This window comes from Watersipora subatra, chromosome 4, assembly GCF_963576615.1.
Source record: "Watersipora subatra chromosome 4, tzWatSuba1.1, whole genome shotgun sequence".
NCBI lineage: Eukaryota > Metazoa > Bryozoa > Gymnolaemata > Cheilostomatida > Watersiporidae > Watersipora > Watersipora subatra.
Window position 1 is genome coordinate 11246615 of NC_088711.1, and position 18744 is coordinate 11265358.

The following is an 18744-nucleotide window of genomic DNA, read 5'->3' on the forward strand; positions in this document are numbered from 1 at the left end:
GTGAATAGTTTTGGTAATTTGGAAATGGTAGTGAGATAAATATAGAAGGATAATAGCAGTAATACTAACAATGGTAGTAAGATGAAGGAAGGCTAATGAGCTAGTTAGAGATTAGAAATAAAATTTTACACTCAGTACACATTTCATGTTTGAGTTGAGATTCAAAGTCCACATATATAACATATTTAGTATAAATGCAAAAAAAGTAAAATTATTAATAAAATATGTTTGCACTGCATGTTTATTACTGTTCCTTCTGGTCAGTCATCAGGTAGATGCTGGATGAGATTCGGTTGAAGGACTTTGTTTTTGTTGGATATGTGATTGGGTTCCCATCTTGGTTAAGAGGAGTCGGCACCTCATGTAAGTAATGTCGATGACAAAACTGAGAGATCCTCTCACAAGACTCCTCAACTTTGTCTCTTGGAACGGATAGAACGATCCGGAAGTATCCGGGATAAGAGAAACACTAAAACAAATTGGATGAACAATGGACACACATAGTTTGTAAACATGTGTGTTTCTAAGTGTGACTAGCAAACGCTCTAGCTAGAGAGCGCCTTGATAAAATGCCTTAAAATAGGCTAATCTAATTGCAGATTTTGCATAGTGGTGTCTGCTGTGAGGAAAAATACCAGATCTATTTAATTTTGTGTATCTAATATTCTTTTTGGCATATTTTAATATACTTTATTTTAGAAATACTAATCGAAGGACCTGCTCTGGCTGTCCAGCAATAATGACTTATCAGGATTTTTCGCGAGTGAAATGGAACTCAAGGCCGTGTTTACTTGCGAGTTGTAAACCACTTTATGAGCAATCATTTCCTAAATACTGTCATGAGATTATGGGCATTGCCGTGTGAGAGGACAACTCACTGAAGCCGGCAGACAAAACACTGACTCCTCCATCATCAGTCGCTCCGTAAATGTAACATCTGACTCGAAATCAGGGAAGCACTCGACGTCGATCTTGACCATGAGGTACATAGCACCGGAAGGCTTAATAGGAGTGAGTCCAGGCATCTGACTCAACAGCTCACAGAACGTTTTAGCATTTTCCTAAAGAACACGTGTAAGACGATTATGCTGAGGCTCTATAGCCCAACTATAATACAACTCTGTTATTACAATAACAGCAGCCTTATTGATTGAACCTATTGATTATCCCGTGAATACTTATTAATTCAGCACGCAGTTGAGAGGAAAGGCTTGTTAAGAACCTCTTAAGGGAGTCTGACCTCCTGCTACGTCAAGAGCTAAAAATATATTTGGCAGATACCCAAGGCTAATACTGAAGCAGTTGAGTCAGATGGACCGCACAGGCACAGAAAGCATAAATGCTGCGAGCTTAATCCAGTTTGCTCTAGCTAATTAGACAACATTTTGCTCAAGGATTTTTATGCAATACATAATGTAATACACTCACTGTGCTTGGCTTTGACTTTTTAGATTATAATGAAATGGCAGAAAGTTGTATACAACAGAATCTTATGGTAGATCTGGATTGAGTTTCAGTACGAATCTATATACATATTTCTCAAAGTATGTATGCGTGCCCCTCCAGCTATAGCTATTATTAGAATAGCTATAGCTGGCCGATGCTGACGCAAGGTAATAGAGTACCGGCATTAGAAGCCTAGCTGGTATTTACTTGCTTATGGAATTTTCCATTGGCAATGTGCCAGGCTAATAGCTTGAAAATTACAGTCGTTTGACAAAGTTTTAAACCCTTTATAGTTGTTTTTATTTTTTTCTAATTTATTTCAACTACACAAAACACTTCTCCCATGATATGTAGTTTAAAAGTTAGAATCGGAAATGTTGTTATATGTTAAATACAAATCAATTTTCTGTCCAAAGACTTTTTTATTACCCAGGCAACGCCGGGTAGCACAGCTAGTAGCTTTATATAATACTACTAGTACATTGTCCTACCTCTAGTAATCTGTTTGTATGATCAAATGTTGACTGAGGAGCGTTTTTAAGTATGACAGGAAGGGCTCCTTGTAGCAAAGAGCTGGGGCCTAGTGTCCTCTGCGTGAGAGCTATAAGACTCTGTCTCGTCTCATGAGTTATCGCTCCCATTCTGTCATGGACGAGTACCCAGCCCAGTCTCCAGCCAGGCACAAGAAACCTCTTCGATATTGAACTGACAGCAAAGACTGGAACAGTTTTCGAGACTTCAGCGAATGAGTTGTACCTGGCACCGTTGTAAACCTACAGAAACGCATACACAATGCTTACCGTTAATTATCGAATGTAGGATTAAAGAATTGGAAAAAACGGAATCGTCAGTTAAAAAAAACTATTACATTAGACTGTTGATAAAACTCCTTACCACATGCTCATAGACCTCATCAGCGACTATGGGAATTTTGTTAGCGTAGCAAATGTCTATGATATCCCTCATATGCTCTAGGGTGAAGTTGCCCCCACACGGGTTAGAAGGATTGTTGAAGATGACAGCAGCCGTTTTCTCATCGATGCTGTTGCTCAGGCTCTCCAGGTCCACACTCCACTCTGTCTCAGGCTGTTACAAATTATATATTATAAATTATATTATCAAGTTACTAATTAAATAAGCTCTGAATAAGTGAACCATCGACATGCAAAGCAAGAAAGTATGTAAAAAACATACAGAAAAGATTTCAAAAATGAAAAATATTTCTCGCCTAACACTATCATTCTAGATGCTTGACATAAACCTGGTGCAGATGGTTTGAAAAATAATAGGAAAAAAAACATTACCTGCAGTTCATAATATTTGGTCTCAACGCCGATGCTCTTAGCCAATGTCGTATAGAGAGGAAACCCAGGCCGGGGAATCAGAATGTTCTGTCCAGGATTGGCCAACAGACTGATGACGATCTCTAGTGACTGAGAGCAACCACTTGTCAGGATAACATCCTGCAAAACACGGCGCAGAGTTTATATGAAGAATTTTCTGGTGCATATATTTAATTCAATGAGGGCATCCTTTTGAATGTTAAATAATTATCCAGAAACTTAGCCTATTATTTTCCGAATTAGCCTGAGCGTCAAGCTTAACCTCGACTGAACCCACGGGAATAAACTATGGATTTGGCATGACTTAAAAACATATTAGTGCCCTGAGTCCTTTGAGAAGATGAAAGGTACATAAAGAGATACATTCTTAAGCTATTACCATACCTGGGCTGTAACTGGTACGCCCATCGCTGAGGAGTAGTCCGCTACAGCCTGCCTCGCCTCTACTGAACCTGTAAAATGCGGTTAAGCGATAAACTAAACCCATGAAGAAACCAGTAGGTCATAATTAAATACATTTATTTATTCTGGTTAACCCATCAAACACAAAACAAAGGCTTGAAGAGTTCAGGATTCACACTAACTCACACACTAATAACAAATAAATTTCAGGAAATAGCAAAGAGTAATAGTAATCAGTAACGAGGTGAGTTGAAGGAGGTGTGACAACTTGTCACTCTTTCACTTGTCTTCTTTGACTGACAGCCTACTCACAGGTACATAAAAGTGCTTCTGGCCAATTAAAACATCTTTTAGATAAGCCCATCTACACATACTTGACAAAATATTAAAATAAATGACTATTTATTTGTTCCACATTTTTATTTTGCATTAATAAGATATAATACATAGAACAGAATATGCGAACCTGTTCTAATATGAAATGATTTCAAACTTATTATTTGAAAGCTTTGCTGACTTTCGAAATAATGTTATTAGAGGAGAGCCACAAGTATAATAGCCTAAAGTTCTTTAGTAAACTGTCGATCAAAAAGTTTGATTCAGTATCAAAGCTCCCGCAATTGGTGCTCGGCAAATGTTTATCAAGTGACTAAATAATATTTACCAGCTATAGAAAAATTTTATGAAAACATCAGATATAACGTAACTGTGGGCAATGAAATTAAAAAAACAAAAACAAATTGCTTGCCTCTAAATGTTTTTAAAAATGTGTACCATTTGAATTTGTTATGCCTTCTTGAAATGTATTTGGCTGATGCAAAAACAGAATAGCATTGTAATAAAACCACAAAACCAAATCTCCTGAAAAGGAAGGGGGGGTCAGGGGATGTGCTCTGCCGATCAGTGAGACCAAGACTACACTCAAATACAATAGCTATTGTTGGCTGTGATGTTTAAACACAAAAGTGAAGTAAGCAATCCTCAAGGCATTGTCATTAAATGATGAATGTATTTATTAACAATAACAGAATAGAAGTTATTTATTTATACCATGGAAATGGCATACCAATGGAAATGACCCCCCCCCCCATTATCTGAGTGGCTGTAGCAAATCTTTATTAACAGCCACTTTGACACTGCTTAGCTTTGTGAGGAAAACGGCTAGGCAACTGACAATGCATAACAGGTGCTAAAAATGAAACTCACCCATGGATGCTGGATAGCCATTAAACTTTCCACTCTTGGTGGCTTCTGCTACAGCATTGATGCATTCGACTGAAGGATCCAGGTTGCCAAACACTGACGGATCACCTATAAAACAATAGAAGAATTAATCAAAGCGGGATGGCTGGCCGAGATCAAGATGTCTGGACCTGTAAAGATACATACCAAGATGACGAGGGTAGCATGGTTTCGCTACCAATAAATCACATCATTTGACTCTACTCAGGGACAGTTCATCAGTGATTAGCAGGAAAGCAGTTACGTAACATTTAAGGCCATAGCTAGGCTATCCAATCAGCAAATCATGTGAGTTAGTAGCAGCAGGGTTTCGCTGCTGGAAGGTCAGCGTTGCTGTAAAAATCTATTGAACAAGAAAGGGAGCAATGGCGATACTACTAGGTATAATTAGCCTTACTATAGAAGTGCATAGGACATGCAGAGTGCAGCTTACGTGTTGGTATACGGTCTCGTTGAGGAACCACCAAATAAGGAGTCCGCTACGATTTTATCAATGAAGCTATCATTGTTTTGCTTGCCATCAGCAAAACATTTCATCTTAGTACTAAAATACAAAGTTTGAAAACAAACCCACACGCAAACTAAAACTTGTTGCCACAGAACACGAACATTGTTAAAAACAACAAAGAAGTTACAAGTGGAACAATCAATAAAACATAATATAATATATATAATATATTAATAATAACATATATATAATAATCATGAGTACTTGAATCAATCATGTATAGCATTTAGAATGTATAACTAAAGAGATAATATCCTGAAACACAAGTAAAATATTTGCGAAAGGAATTAGGAAACAGATGTGGAAATAACACAACACAGTCTAAAATAAGAATGCGTAATTTGAAGAAATAAATAAGCAAATTGGCAAACTCAGCTTACATCTATGATGAATTTGAAACAAAACCACAATGACAAGCGGGTCATATGACAGTTACAATGTGGTGAGAAAGATGATGCAACACAATCATTTCATCAGCAGTTGGTAGATAAGTGTATTCAAAGGAAAGAGAGAGGGATACCAGTAAATATTCAAAACAAGCCAGTACTGCAACGCTATGAAAATTGAACAAGGGTGTATGTAGCAAAACATGATAAAGTATGTCAAAGCTACCAGGCGCTAGCAGAGGACATCTGTTTAGCCATCACAGGTTTTCTCACTTAGAAGATCATCAACAAGAATATTAGACTACAGAAAATTCTATTCGTAACTGATAGGTTTCACTAGAAGTGCACTTATTTCTGTAAACAATATTGGAAGACACTAGTTTTGTTGTTTCCTTACCTATGGTGAGACGAATAAGTTCTTTCTCAGGATTTGGAGTAATTTTCATGCCATCTACAATCCTTCTGATCGGGTTCACCACATTGCTTGCCATTACACTCGGCTTGATCTTCCAGGCGGAGTCATCGAATGATGCGCCATTCTCAACACCATTGTTATTGTTGCTGTTCATTTTGGTTAAATGCTGAAATTTGTTCGAAGAAAATACATATTATATTGAAGATTTCTGTTTAATCCATTCCTTACACATGCGCGATAATACAATCCCGACATATTCACTGAGTCAACAATGTATATCGATTATTACAAGGGAATTGTATGCTAGTAGAATAGCTGGACTTTCACTTACCTTAAGGTTGCTAGGCTGTTATTGAATGAGCTGAATGCTTGCAGCAGAATAGGCTAAAGCTAACCGCCAACAACCATTTATACTCCAGTCATATCGAAATGGCACCATTATGATTTGATTGGGTGAAACTAAGGTGTGCGCAGTTCCTGCGTTATGATTGGTGGGTGCTGCCCAGCCACGTCAACATAATCAATACCATTTGCTAACATGCAAATCATGTGTTTCATTGATATTCTATGTCAAAACAAAACAGACAGCTTTAAGGATAGTGCCAGAATATTCCTAGCCACATTGGACAAGGATTTTTAAACATCTAAGACATCTATAAACCTGGTAACAATGTTTGGGACGAGCGCCCTAGCTCTCCAACACGATGTATGGTTGAGTAACACTGTACCGGCTAAAATATTTGAAAGATGCAAGTGAATATGCTAATTGGTTGATTTAGTAAGAGAATCTCAAAAACAAAGTGTCTCATTATTATTCAGTGAAAAAGCTCATCCATCGTCAAGTCATGATGTTACCAAAAATAGCCTCAATAAATTTTTCTAGCATTTGATTTCTGGCAAAGAAAACCATTGTGCAACATCTAGACTCGGTAAATCTGTGAAATACCATCTAGGGTGTGTTACAAACGAACCAACCAAATATGATCGCATCTGCGTATCGCTGATGAGCATGTAACCTTCAAAATCCAATAGCTACAATCAGCTCATGGAGTAGACAAATCCAGGTTCAAATATTTCCATACACCAACGCTGGAAAGATTCAGACTGGAGTTATATTGGCACTTATCACGGGGTAACTAATCAAAATCCTTGTTCATACATATGCATTAGATACTTGACTAAGGGTGTGAGGTGGCTCCCTTATTTGTATTCAATATATCACGAAGTAATCTATAATGGCCATTTTAAATTATGACTTAACTGTAACAAATCTAATGTCGGTTTATGAAAAATGCAAATTTGCATAATATATCTCTTGAAATCTTGAACACGCAAAACTCTTAAAGACAATCAGCAAAAATATTAAGAGCAACAATAAAAGATGTTAGGCTACTGTAAGAAAACTGCTAAAACAATCTGCCAAAACTAAACAATAAACTAGACATGAATAAGGAATAGACAACTCTAAAGAACCTTGCCACAAAAATGGTACATACAGCAATGCCGAGGTGTAATACAGTGTGATAGATGTTCAAAAAACTACTTCAGCGATATACTCTATCTGTTTTTGCAAAGTATGCTTCTAAATGATTTCTTATACCCTGATCTGGCAAATATCCACAGATTTTCCGGTATCTTCGATACCAGCCAAATGACAGTATTAGTTTAAACATCTAAAGGCTATAGAAAGAATCAGTAAAGTAACCTCCAGAACAAGAGTTTTCATTTGACGCGAGCACTAGCTGAACTAGAGTTAGTCCTCTTTGGATGCATATTTGTTGATATCAAGTGGTTCATCATATTTCATAAACACGATATAAGCGTCGAGATCCGTCTCTTTCAAAGCCTCGGTGTCCAGAAGGAAGGCTTGCTTGCGAACCTCATAGTTACTGAGTGGATTCGGAAGGCTCTCCTTAATTTCCTCTGGTGTAAATGAGAATCTCTTAGCCTGAGCAAGGAAATTAAGTCGAGACACTGTAAATGTTCTGCTTTCTTTGTTATAGTACATCTGCGTGACATAGCGCTTGCATAGGAAATGCAGCAGAAAGGGTGTGCAGAAAACGAACAATCCGGTAGCGGTAACCATTGCCATTTTGAAAGCTAAAGACCCAGTCGCCATCTCAGATAATATCCATGGCTGCAAGCATATGCCTATAGCGCTGCTACTGAGAGAGAAATATTTGGCGATATATACACCTTTGTTAATGCTGCCGGTGTACACGAGTTGACCTATATCTTCCTTTGACCGTGAACTCTTATCAGAACTGGGCTCAGCTACAAAAGTGCAGTTGAAATCTAAATTCGCAGGGTGAACAAAGAAAATAATGGAAAAGCTTTATCGAATCTAAAGTAAAACATAACATATCGGTAGACAAGTTGACAATAAAATTGCAAAACCTATATTACAAGTTAAAATAGAAATTCCAAACAATCAGATAGAAAAATATTATTAGAGAATAATTCAAACACTACTATTATATGAAATGTTAAAGGTTGACTTGCAACAAAATTCACATTACAGTTATTTGGTATCAAAAGATTCACCATGTCTTACTCTGTTGTGTTGTAGGTGCCAAATATGTTGAAACGTGATTACAAGCACTTAAAAGCTCAAAAACGAAAAGCCGCCGTAGATTGGAATCTCTTTATTTCGATGACGTAACCACGAAATTTGGTTATCGTCTTGTCACGTATGTTATCACATGAAATGAAAGGCCAATAAAAAGCTCAATATAAAACTTATCGTAGTACTAGTTTATGACAAACACTTCGGGTTTTACCGATGACCCCGTATCAAATATAGATGCTCGCTACTTTACAGTTTTGTTTCGGCCTGGTCTAATCGGCAAGTCGTAATCTGATCATGTGACCCAATACTTCGCAAATAATTTCTGCAGCAGTTTTCGATTATCACAGGTGACCAACAGGCTCGTCATGATTATCAGACAATGATATGTACTCCTTCGAGGTAAGGTTAAAACGTTAAATGAATTTTTACGGTAAGTTATAAAATATCACTGCTAAAAATGACAGCATTACAATGACGATAAAACAGACGCGTAAAACAATAGACATGGTTTTATTGAATGCGTGAAGTATATTTGTGAAACTATTTCAACGAATAAGGTTGCATGAAAGTGTAAACAGAAACCATCTCTCACAATTATGTTCCATTTGAGCCGTTTTGGAAAGAGAATCCAAACTACAGCGGTCTCGTGTGGCTGCGATTAACTGTTCGTTTTTGAGCTTTTAAGAGCTTGTAATCACATTTCCACATATTTTGCACCTACAACACAGCAGAGTAAGACAAGGTAAATCTTTTCATATCAAATAACTGTAATGTGAATTTTGTTGCAAGTCAACCTTTAAGTACATATAGATTAAAAGTTATAAAAGATGAATATATGTAATTAGCCTATAAGAGCGGCTTGAGCTCAACAATTTGAGCTCATATAAGGGTTATGGGAAACTTTAGCAATGCTGATATCTAAGTTGAAAGACAAGTACTATTATCATAAAAGTATTACATAACACTTAAATGAATGCTTATGAATATGCAGAGTCAACTGAGTTAATTGGTATCTGATGTTCTAGTCTAAACTAACAATATTATTGACAGAGATCATCGTAACCGTTTGCACCTAAATAGCTGTGTTTAAACAATGCAGGTTTACCACTTACCAATGTGAATGTGCCTGCTAGTCTCGGTAAATACTGCATTTTCACATTTATGGACCGATTTCAACAAAACTTCACACGATGACATGGTGGGCTTTATTAATGTAGATGATAGCTAATCGCTTGTTATATAACGCTTGCTATATAATGCTTGCTATGTAATGCTTGCTATATAACACTTGTTATATAACACTTGCTATATAACGCTTGCTATATAATGCTTGTTATATAACGCTTGCTATATAACAGAAGTTTAGTAAATGCTAAAAGCTTGTTATTAGATTCGCTCGTAAATTATCTAATTAGTGTCGATTGCATTTTGTAGAAAGCAGAGCTCAGAAGAAACCTGCAACTTTGTGGGTTTGTTTGAAGCTCAACGATTGCCAGTGATTGCTAAAGCATATCACCAGCCAACTAAGAGTATGCCAGAGGAATACAGGCTGAAGATCTGAAAGCAATCTTGTTTTCAAGATTGAAAACAAGATTGATGCTGCAGTAATAACACTGAAACGGTCTTATTACTACAGCATCTTACATAGCATTTTAAAAATGAATTTATTTACAATCAAGAAAAATGAAGGTGAGGTTCCTTTGAATTGTCTGTCAAACAATTTCTTACAATTACGCAATAATTCATAACAATAATAATAATTCAAAACTCCTATAAATGGTAGACTATCAGATTAAATCAAACTTTTCTATTCTTTCAAAATCTTACCTAGATGACTTCAGTCCTCACAAATGTACTTCTTATAGACTGTCCAATAATAAAACCTTATTTCTACGCAATAATATGTATTGAAATGTGTTTCAGAATCTCAAAAGCTACTATGATGTAGAATCCAACTGTTTGGGAGCTTTGCACGCAACAACAAATTGAATTCCTAAACTTTAAAAAATCAGCGGTAGTGAAATAAATCCTTATTTTATAAATATTAATTTAAATATTTTTGTCGTTAAAAATGACACAAAGCAGTAAATATCTTTGGAGCCAAGCTGTTGGCAGAGAAGCCAACGACTTATTGGCAATCGCTCCAGAATAATATAATCTACTGACCAAATATATCAAATATAGATACCGTATCAATCATAAACATTCTGGCGCCGCTTAAATCAAAAAATTGGATCAAATTTTTGTTGTTATAAAACAGAAAATTTTCCATTGCCAAAATCTTCCACAAACTAATGAAAAATCATATTTTTAAAGAATATTCGCTGTAAATTCTCACCTTTTTGTAATTCTAAAGCAGATTGAGAGAAATTTGCAGGTACCATACTTCCATAACGCCCAATGTTTAAGTTATTCGATTTTTTGCATCCGCAAAAGCTACTGAGCGACTTGTTTTTTCCCAGTTCCTGTAAAATTGTACAAATAAGCAATGATTTTAACAGATATACAAAATCATCATAAAGTAGATTTGCATTTAAAAATACTCAGCTTTCTCTGCCACAAAGAGTTATAATGACACTTCACAGCCTGCAAAGAAACAATTTTTTGCAAAGTTTGCACGTCCTTCAAATTTGTAAAAGTATGCTTAGTTCAAACATTTTCTATAAAAAACTTGAAGGCTGCGCTATCAAAAGAAACAAACCCTATTTATAGACTTGACTAATGTCATGAAATGATCCTACTTAACCGCCTACTAAGCCCGTGTGGTGTAGTACGGCTTGCAGGCACAGGGGTTGCGTATGGCCAAAAGCCCGGTGGCACGGCTTCAGTAGATTTCGTAGCAAAAGTTTCTGATTACTGGATAATTAATTAATTAGCCGATCATATTTGCAATTAAACAAAAGAAAACAATCATCTACCCGCATTCAGCCAATAGAAATTATGTTTACAGCCCACCCTTAACTTAGTTTCGCTTTGCAAAAACTATTTTTCATCGCGATTTCTCCTTCAAAATTATCAGCCGTGTCAGACGCATTTCAGCTACATAAGTTTCATTAATGTTAGATCAAAGGAATTTTGATGATCATCTGTTAAAAATTTATACTACAGAGAGATTATTTAATTTTTAGCAGTGAAAATGCCATAACTATAATAATAATGTTAACTCAACCGACTTGGAATATGTTCAGGGTAGCAACGAAAAGGCCCGAGAAAGGGTCCGAACTCAATCTGCAACACACTTGTAGTCCTTCTTATGACACCAGCTGATGTAGAGTCTTGTGCTGATTAAGTTGGTTTCAAAATACTTTGATAGACCTTGTGGCTCAATGTTACCACAATTTAAATGCGCCTTGTCAAATATTAGGTTTTACCGAATATTTAATTATGTCCCGGTGAAAAATTACTTTATTAGTGAACAAATTAAGGATATGTCAGAGTGATGAATATAATGTAATACCATGTAAAGCTCAACTACCTTTCTGATATCTATAATAAGAAACCGGTTTTCTAGGCACAAGCAAATCACAACTAGTATCACAACTAGTATCACATCTGTACCTGATTGAGAAATCGCAGACTTCTCCTGGTCAAATAGGATATACGCTTAGTCCACATCTCAATAACAAGCCGTGATCAATCTATAAAATAGCAAACAAAGTTGAAGATTCTAGAAAACTGCAAACTGATAGTAGGCCTGGGTTTACCTGAACCAATGTAATATGCTTTGAATACCCTAAAGATTTCAGAAACAAATTGGAGTTGCCTATGCTTAGTGGAAATTTGTTCAGTTTTAGATTCAAATAAAATAGCTAGCCTAGAAGAATAAATATTTCCACGCCGATGAACGGTTTGTACAAGTACTGAGTAATGCGCGCGCGCGCGCACACACACACGATCGCAAGTAATGATGCCCGCTATAAGAGACAACACCTAACTAAATGACTTTAGCACCTCATTTTTTTGAAATCTAACAAACACAGGTTGTTTACCACGTACCTGTGGATTGAGGAATTGAACTTTATTTATGCGAGTGACTTACTGCTATTGCAAATATTTGGCTGCTCATATAGACACTATTGCTCTCGCAGGAACCCCTGCTGTTGCAGGAATCACTGTTTTTTCAGAAACTACTGTTTTCACTGCAACTAGATGCTCCTACAGGTATCGGAGTAAATAACTTAAGGTTGCCAAGGAGCAGGATTCTCACTAAAACCTGCTTGTCAGATCAGCTTGTATCCCCTCTGTCATTTTTTCCACCTGCGCATTTACAATACTCACACACCCGCACACACGAACTCACAACACACTACTGTGTTACTTAGCATAACTTGGCTTATTCTAAAAATAAACTAAATGCCAAGTTGCTGCTTCTAATGCTTGCCTTCTTTAGCCTTACTAATGGCACCAGATAAGCTAAAAGAGTGAGATACTGATGCGAACATATATAATTACTAGAATGAACTAGACTTTGTCGATTTGGAAAGTAGCGATACATCAATTGACCCAAAGGTTTTGATGTTGTAAGCTTTGGTAAGATTCAATGGATTTTTTTAAATAGCTGATTTTTGATAGCATGAGTTTGCAGAAAACAACTAATTAAATTACGTAGCAATAAGACAAAAGAAGCTGGAACAATGTTGCTTTCCTGAAGTCGGTTTGAACCCATTCAGTTACTCCTTGAAAACTTCAAAAATAGTCTTGACTCATTGAGTAGGTTGAGCAGCTGATTACAGCCCAAGAACCTACTCAACAAGGCATAATCTCCTACTTACTAGAGAGATGAGGAGTTATGCTTCCATTAGTTATAGTATGGAAGTGCAACTCTTATGAGCGTTAACACAGTTTTGAAATGATACTACACAGAGATGGTTAGAAAAAGTGCACTGCGTGCTAAATCTAGTTACTCAACATTGATTATGTCAGTGTGAAAAGCAAGTGAATAGCTAAACGCTGTGTAAAGTATATAAAGAATTTAGATATTCAGTAAAATAGTCAAACTGCTACAGAAGCTCAAGCCCTGTAGCCACCACGCTTGAAAATTGATTTTAATAGCACAACCAAATCAGAGAGACATGATCTGCTCCAAGGCAAAACTTTTAGTCAAATAAATATGACCAAACATGCCAAAAACTTTGACTACTGTAAGAAATTCACATCAAACCTCAGAGGTAGCTACTTTCGAGCAAGTAGTGACTTGTTTGTGAATGATATGATCATTTATGTGATTATGCAGCCTCTATTTAAGACTTGAAACATCGATGTCTAAGATATCGAGAGGTTGCATATTGTAGCTTTTGCTACGGTATATATATGACCGAGTATTGTCTCCTGAAATCCATGATTTATCTTTAGTAGTTGGTAATTTAAGTAGCTTAGCTATAGCTGAGAATCGTTCATCTTTTTTGAGCATCTGCATTTCACGGTGCCTGCTAATAACAAGCAAGTCTGAGTGTGCCAAAATATAAATAGCCAGCCAGTAAATTCAAACTCCTATTAATACAGAGAAAACAAATAACTAACAGAAACGTGTCACTAATTGAAATAAAAATGACAAGACCAATCCTTTAAAATTAGGAACATTGACTGGAGAGCTTTCTGCACCACTATTAGACTCAATCAAGCCACGTAGCAGCAAATCATAATCTTAGTCATTTCCCTCCTTTTCCCTTTGCGTTCCAAACTGCCTGGGTGGCTTACAGATGCATAAGATGTATGGAATCACTGGTATCTTGCGTTGTATGAAGTTCATGAGCCCTATATTGTAGTTGATTTGGTTAGATGCATGTTGAAAACTGGTGATGGGTGTGATTATGTAAAGCTGTTTACATTCTCATACAGCTAAAGGCCTTGTGCACAGGTAGGCACAAAAGTCGGAGAGTTGGCTTAATAGAGTGGATAATCAATTGCAACAGCTTTGTCCCCTCCTTCATTCAAAGCCATTGGTGAATAATAGAGCTCTGTCAGTCTAACACCATATAATTGTACTATAATTCAGTGGTCCCCAACCTTCTTCTAACTGTGGACTAGTCAACACTTGACAATTTCACAGCAGACCAGGGGGCTGAAATAATAATAATAAACATGAATTAACTGTGTACTCATAGAACTTTATTAGCACATTGCTCCAGCATTACAATGCTATTATACTATTCGGAAGTAATAACTTTATTAACACATTGCTCCAACAGTATAACATATTATAACATCAAAAACTGTTCGTAACGCTAAATTAATGGGAGCCCCGAAGTGTGTTGCTTATGTCTAGTCTACTCATTTGCTTTGTTTTGGTGACTGTCACTGCAGAAAACACCACTTGACACAGATGGATGTTGGAAATGGCAACAGGGTTTTCAGCTCTGTGTTAGCGATCTCTGAGTATTCTGTCATGACTTTAATCCAGAACACCAGCAGTGTTGTTGTCTCAAACACTGTTTTAAGGCCGCCGTCATTTGCATTTTTCAGCAGTTGGTCTTTTTCTTGTTCAGACATGCTGGATTCAGCCGGTTTGTTGACAAATGGGTCACGTATTCATTATTTGGCCATTCAAGGGTCAATTGAACTTGGGAAGTAGCTCCTTTAGCAGCAAAGTAATGTGATGGCGCACCAGCTTGGTGAGTGAGTGTGCAGGTTCCGTCTCACACAAAATCCCCCTAATGTTTGAAACATGTCCAATATGCCTCTGTTCACGCATTGTCCTCACAAAGACAGTTTAACTTTAAATGCAGCTACTTTATCTGCCAACGTAAATATAGTTATTATTTTCCCTTGGAGTGGCAGGTTAAGTCCATTGCTAAATAATTCCTCGTCACTGAAATGTGCTGTCAGTGGAGACTTCTTTTCTGAGAGAAATCTTTGCAGCTGCTCTCGTAGTTCAAACACTCTGGCCAGTGAATTCCTACAAGATAATCATCTTATCTCTATGTATAAGAGGAGTTTGCGCTCTGAATCCATCTTCTCACAAAGATGCTTAAACAAACGCGAGCTAAGTTGTGTTTTGATGTGGTTAATAACTTTAACGATATTATTTATTACGCTGTTTAATTCCAGTAGAATGTTTTGACTTGCAAGCATTTCTCTGTGGATGATACAATGCGTGTGGATTCACACTCAGGTACAACCTCCTTAATCTGAGCAGTTAATTCAGACAGCCATCTAGTCATAGCAGCAGCGCCATCAGTACATATGCTGACACAACAGGACCATTTCAGTTTTCCTCTTATGTAACCATCCAGCAATTTGAAGTCTTGCGGCTGTGGTTTGCAATGATAGTGCACATAATAAATCCTCATGCACATCCTCCTAATAAATATTTTGCACATAAACAAGCAGTAGTGCATTACTGTCAAAATGTGAAAAGTCATCACCCTGAAGTGTGTACCTCGGTGATTTATCATTTCTTTCTAACAACTGTGTTTCAATGTCTTCCGCTATTTGCTCAATGTGCCGAGTCACTGCCTTAGCCGACAGTGGAACCTGTGATATCTTTTTAACGGCATTCCCTCCCAACAACTCATAGCAAATGCCTTTGGTGGAGGGCAACATCAGTTCTTCAACCATAGTAAATGGCTTTTTAGCCTTAGCAATGTGATTCGCCACTAAATATGACGCTCTCAGTGCATTATCATTTACTGATGTGGAGGCCCTCAGCAATTTCTTCTGTCCTTTGTGTTCATGTAGGACAGAACTACCCTGCACAATTATCCTTTGTAATTTGCACTTATACTTAAAGAATAGAGAAAGCATAATATTTTTATGCTTTATTATTTATCTTGAGGTGTTGACTGATGTTCTAAAAAAAGAATCAAGAAGATTGACCAACCAGAAGCTGAGATATAGCCAGCCAAACACAGGTCTACCAAAAAACATAAGTGTTTTGGTAGTCATCAGTATATGACGTATGAAATCGACTTGTGTGCCATTGGTCAAGTAAGCCAACTAATGCGCTCTCCTTTAACAATCACGGCGTTTTAATTGGTTTAATCCCTGGAAGTATAGAACAATCAAATTGGGCCTAACAATCATTGCTCTGAGAATTCTGAACCAGTCCCTCTGACGTGTAGATTAGTTTTAGAATAAACTAATTACACGCATCTATTATTTCGCAACTTTCTGCTATCACTTTCTACAAATTATATTAGTTACATCATTTATTCTATACGCAGTTATATTATTATTTTGTATAATATGCATTATGATTATAATATTAATCATAAAAAATAATCATAGATAAGATAATAGATCAATAGAAAAATCAAATCAAAAGTTATCGTTTTCTTTTTTACAGCAAGAGCAGCACGGTCAAGTTATTCTTTTTAAGATTATGGCTGTAGCGAACTTACAGTCTGTTAATAGTGACGATAATCATGAAAATCAACTAAATGCTGCAGTAGATACACAATAGAAAAATGATGACTGAACAAAAATTCACATTCTCATTTCTTAGTCTAAACGACTTGCAATCGACTTGCAATCGCGGATGTCGCATATAGACTATACACGCGCCGTTCGTTGAACAGAGGATCTTCAGAGCATATCTGTGGAGATCGAGTTAAAATTTGAAGCACAATAGTTAAAATATGCTCTTCTGTTTTGACAAATCACGGCGAGGGGTTGTGGGCAAATGCCTTTACCACACAATGTTTGCTTGATTTTCCTGAGAAACCAGAGCTAGTCTGTAAATTATTTACTATCGCGAGAAGCTTTTCACATCTCGTAGCCAAAACAATCATTATACGTAACGGCGGTAAGGGTGGACAACTCCGGCACGTGAACATTAAGTCGATTTTATACGTCACAGTTTTCGGGATTTTCGAAGGGTTTTCCTCTGATTCTTTATTAGGTAGACCTGTGTTTGGCTGGCTATATCTCAGCTTCTAGTGGGTCAATCTCCTTGATTCCTTTTTTAGAACATCAGTCAACACCTCAAGATAACTAATAAAGCATAATAATATTATGCTTTCTCTATTCTTTAATATTTTCTTCTCCTACAGTCTGTAGATAAAGTAGTGAGTCTCCTTTATTATCATCCAAGACTTAGATAATAAGTAAAACAAAAATAACTCATTAATTCTTGTGCAGCCCGGTACTGATTGATTCAGTGATTGATTCACAGATCAGTATCTGTCTGTGGCCTGAGGTTGAAGAACACTGCTATAATTGATGTCAGTGCTAGTTAGATGCTGAATAGAAAGACTGATGCAGTGCACCAACAGTTCACCTGCAGTATTAGGCCTGTTTAGGCTATCCGCAATCTCTATTTCACCAATCAGTTCCATAGTAGGCCTACTTAAATCTTTGTACGTGTCTCAGTATCTTAAACTTGATTTGTTTTTGGCTAGAACAATAGCATACTGAAACAGCTATACTTTGCTTACCAGTTTGTAATCTCCAAGGCAGGCAACAAGTTTGCCGAATGAAATTTTGCATCCATTTTACACGAAGAATAAATAAAAAAAATAAATCACTCCGTGATGATTATATTACTCTCAAATTTAATTCTAATAAGAAAAAGAAGAAAAGAGCAATGGCGTCAGCCAGCAAGTGATTGGTGTCTGAGCATTCCTGGGACGGCTGAGCCGAGCCGCCACAGGGGCTGGGGCGGGCGGCTGAGCCGCCCAACATTTTTAGTGATTTTCGGCGGCTAGGTACTAAGAATTTTAGTCTAAGCTCATCTACTTGGAATTTCCAACAACTAATTTACTAGCAACTAGTGTTATCTATTGTCTCCGTGGTGAACTCGCCAAATGAGTGATCTTGTGAGACTTTGTTTGTTAAGACTTGGAAACTGAACTTTATTGCTTATAGTGGGAGTGTGAAGAAGACCCCCAAACTTGCATTTTCCTTATCATAACATAAAATAACCGAATCAAAACATTGATGAGGAGCAGTATGGGGCAGGCTCGTCTAAATAATCTTCTAATATTACACATAAATAAAGATGTTGAAATAGATACAGAATCAGTTGTAAAAGATTTCTGCCATGGACACATTGACAAAACAAAAGCTATTGCAATAAAGAAGTAATAGCTTGTGTTCTGTCAATGTCCTTTACAGAAATCTGTAGTGTCATAAGTTTTATATCATTCGTTGAATAAAGAAAAAGTTTTGCCTACCATGAACCATAAACAATATATTTATTTAGATTTTGATGCTTACAATTGATTACATTTAAGCATACTTGAAGGGTTGTTAATGCTTGAAAGGTCTAGAGCTTCGGGGGCTTACACCGCCCCCAAACCCCCAGGTGTTCATAACTAGTCGCCTAACATTTGCAGCCACCCCATTTTGCAACCAGGGAATACAGGGTTGATGGAAACATTTGGAAGGAACATGCCATACACATATTTTGAGCAAAAGAGGGTGGTGCATTCAATCTCTTTCAAATATTGTCCTGATTGCCCACAACTTTCCATTGTACAACTAAGCATTTTTGT

The 18744-nt window shown here is 36.9% G+C and overlaps 2 protein-coding genes across 5 annotated transcripts; both read right to left on the minus strand.

The window, feature by feature from the left end:
• Positions 1 to 8: 8 nt before the first annotated feature.
• On the minus strand, positions 9 to 6118 carry LOC137395206 (tyrosine aminotransferase-like). Of its 4 annotated transcripts, none has more exons than XM_068082044.1 (9): positions 6074 to 6118; positions 5725 to 5908; positions 4398 to 4502; positions 3174 to 3241; positions 2751 to 2909; positions 2341 to 2532; positions 1938 to 2219; positions 879 to 1061; positions 9 to 469 (listed from the first exon to the last, which is right to left on the minus strand). In XM_068082044.1, exons 2-9 carry the CDS (start codon positions 5894 to 5896, stop codon positions 245 to 247), a joined length of 1386 nt encoding a protein of 461 aa, XP_067938145.1. In that variant the 5' UTR covers positions 5897 to 5908; positions 6074 to 6118; the 3' UTR covers positions 9 to 244. The 4 variants fall into 4 exon arrangements, with proteins under 4 accessions (XP_067938145.1, XP_067938148.1, XP_067938146.1 ...); XM_068082047.1 differs by lacking the exon at positions 6074 to 6118 and adding an exon at positions 4867 to 4977 and having other exon boundaries at positions 5725 to 5855; XM_068082045.1 differs by lacking the exon at positions 6074 to 6118 and having other exon boundaries at positions 4398 to 4977; positions 5725 to 5855.
• A 722-nt stretch (positions 6119 to 6840) lies between these two features.
• LOC137393696 (transmembrane protein 70 homolog, mitochondrial-like) lies at positions 6841 to 11951 on the minus strand. The gene is made up of 3 exons (XM_068080347.1): positions 11870 to 11951; positions 10650 to 10776; positions 6841 to 8016 (listed from the first exon to the last, which is right to left on the minus strand). The coding sequence occupies exons 1-3, from the start codon at positions 11924 to 11926 to the stop codon at positions 7496 to 7498; spliced, it is 705 nt and encodes a 234-aa protein (XP_067936448.1). The 5' UTR covers positions 11927 to 11951; the 3' UTR covers positions 6841 to 7495.
• Between the last annotated feature and the right edge of the window lie 6793 nt (positions 11952 to 18744).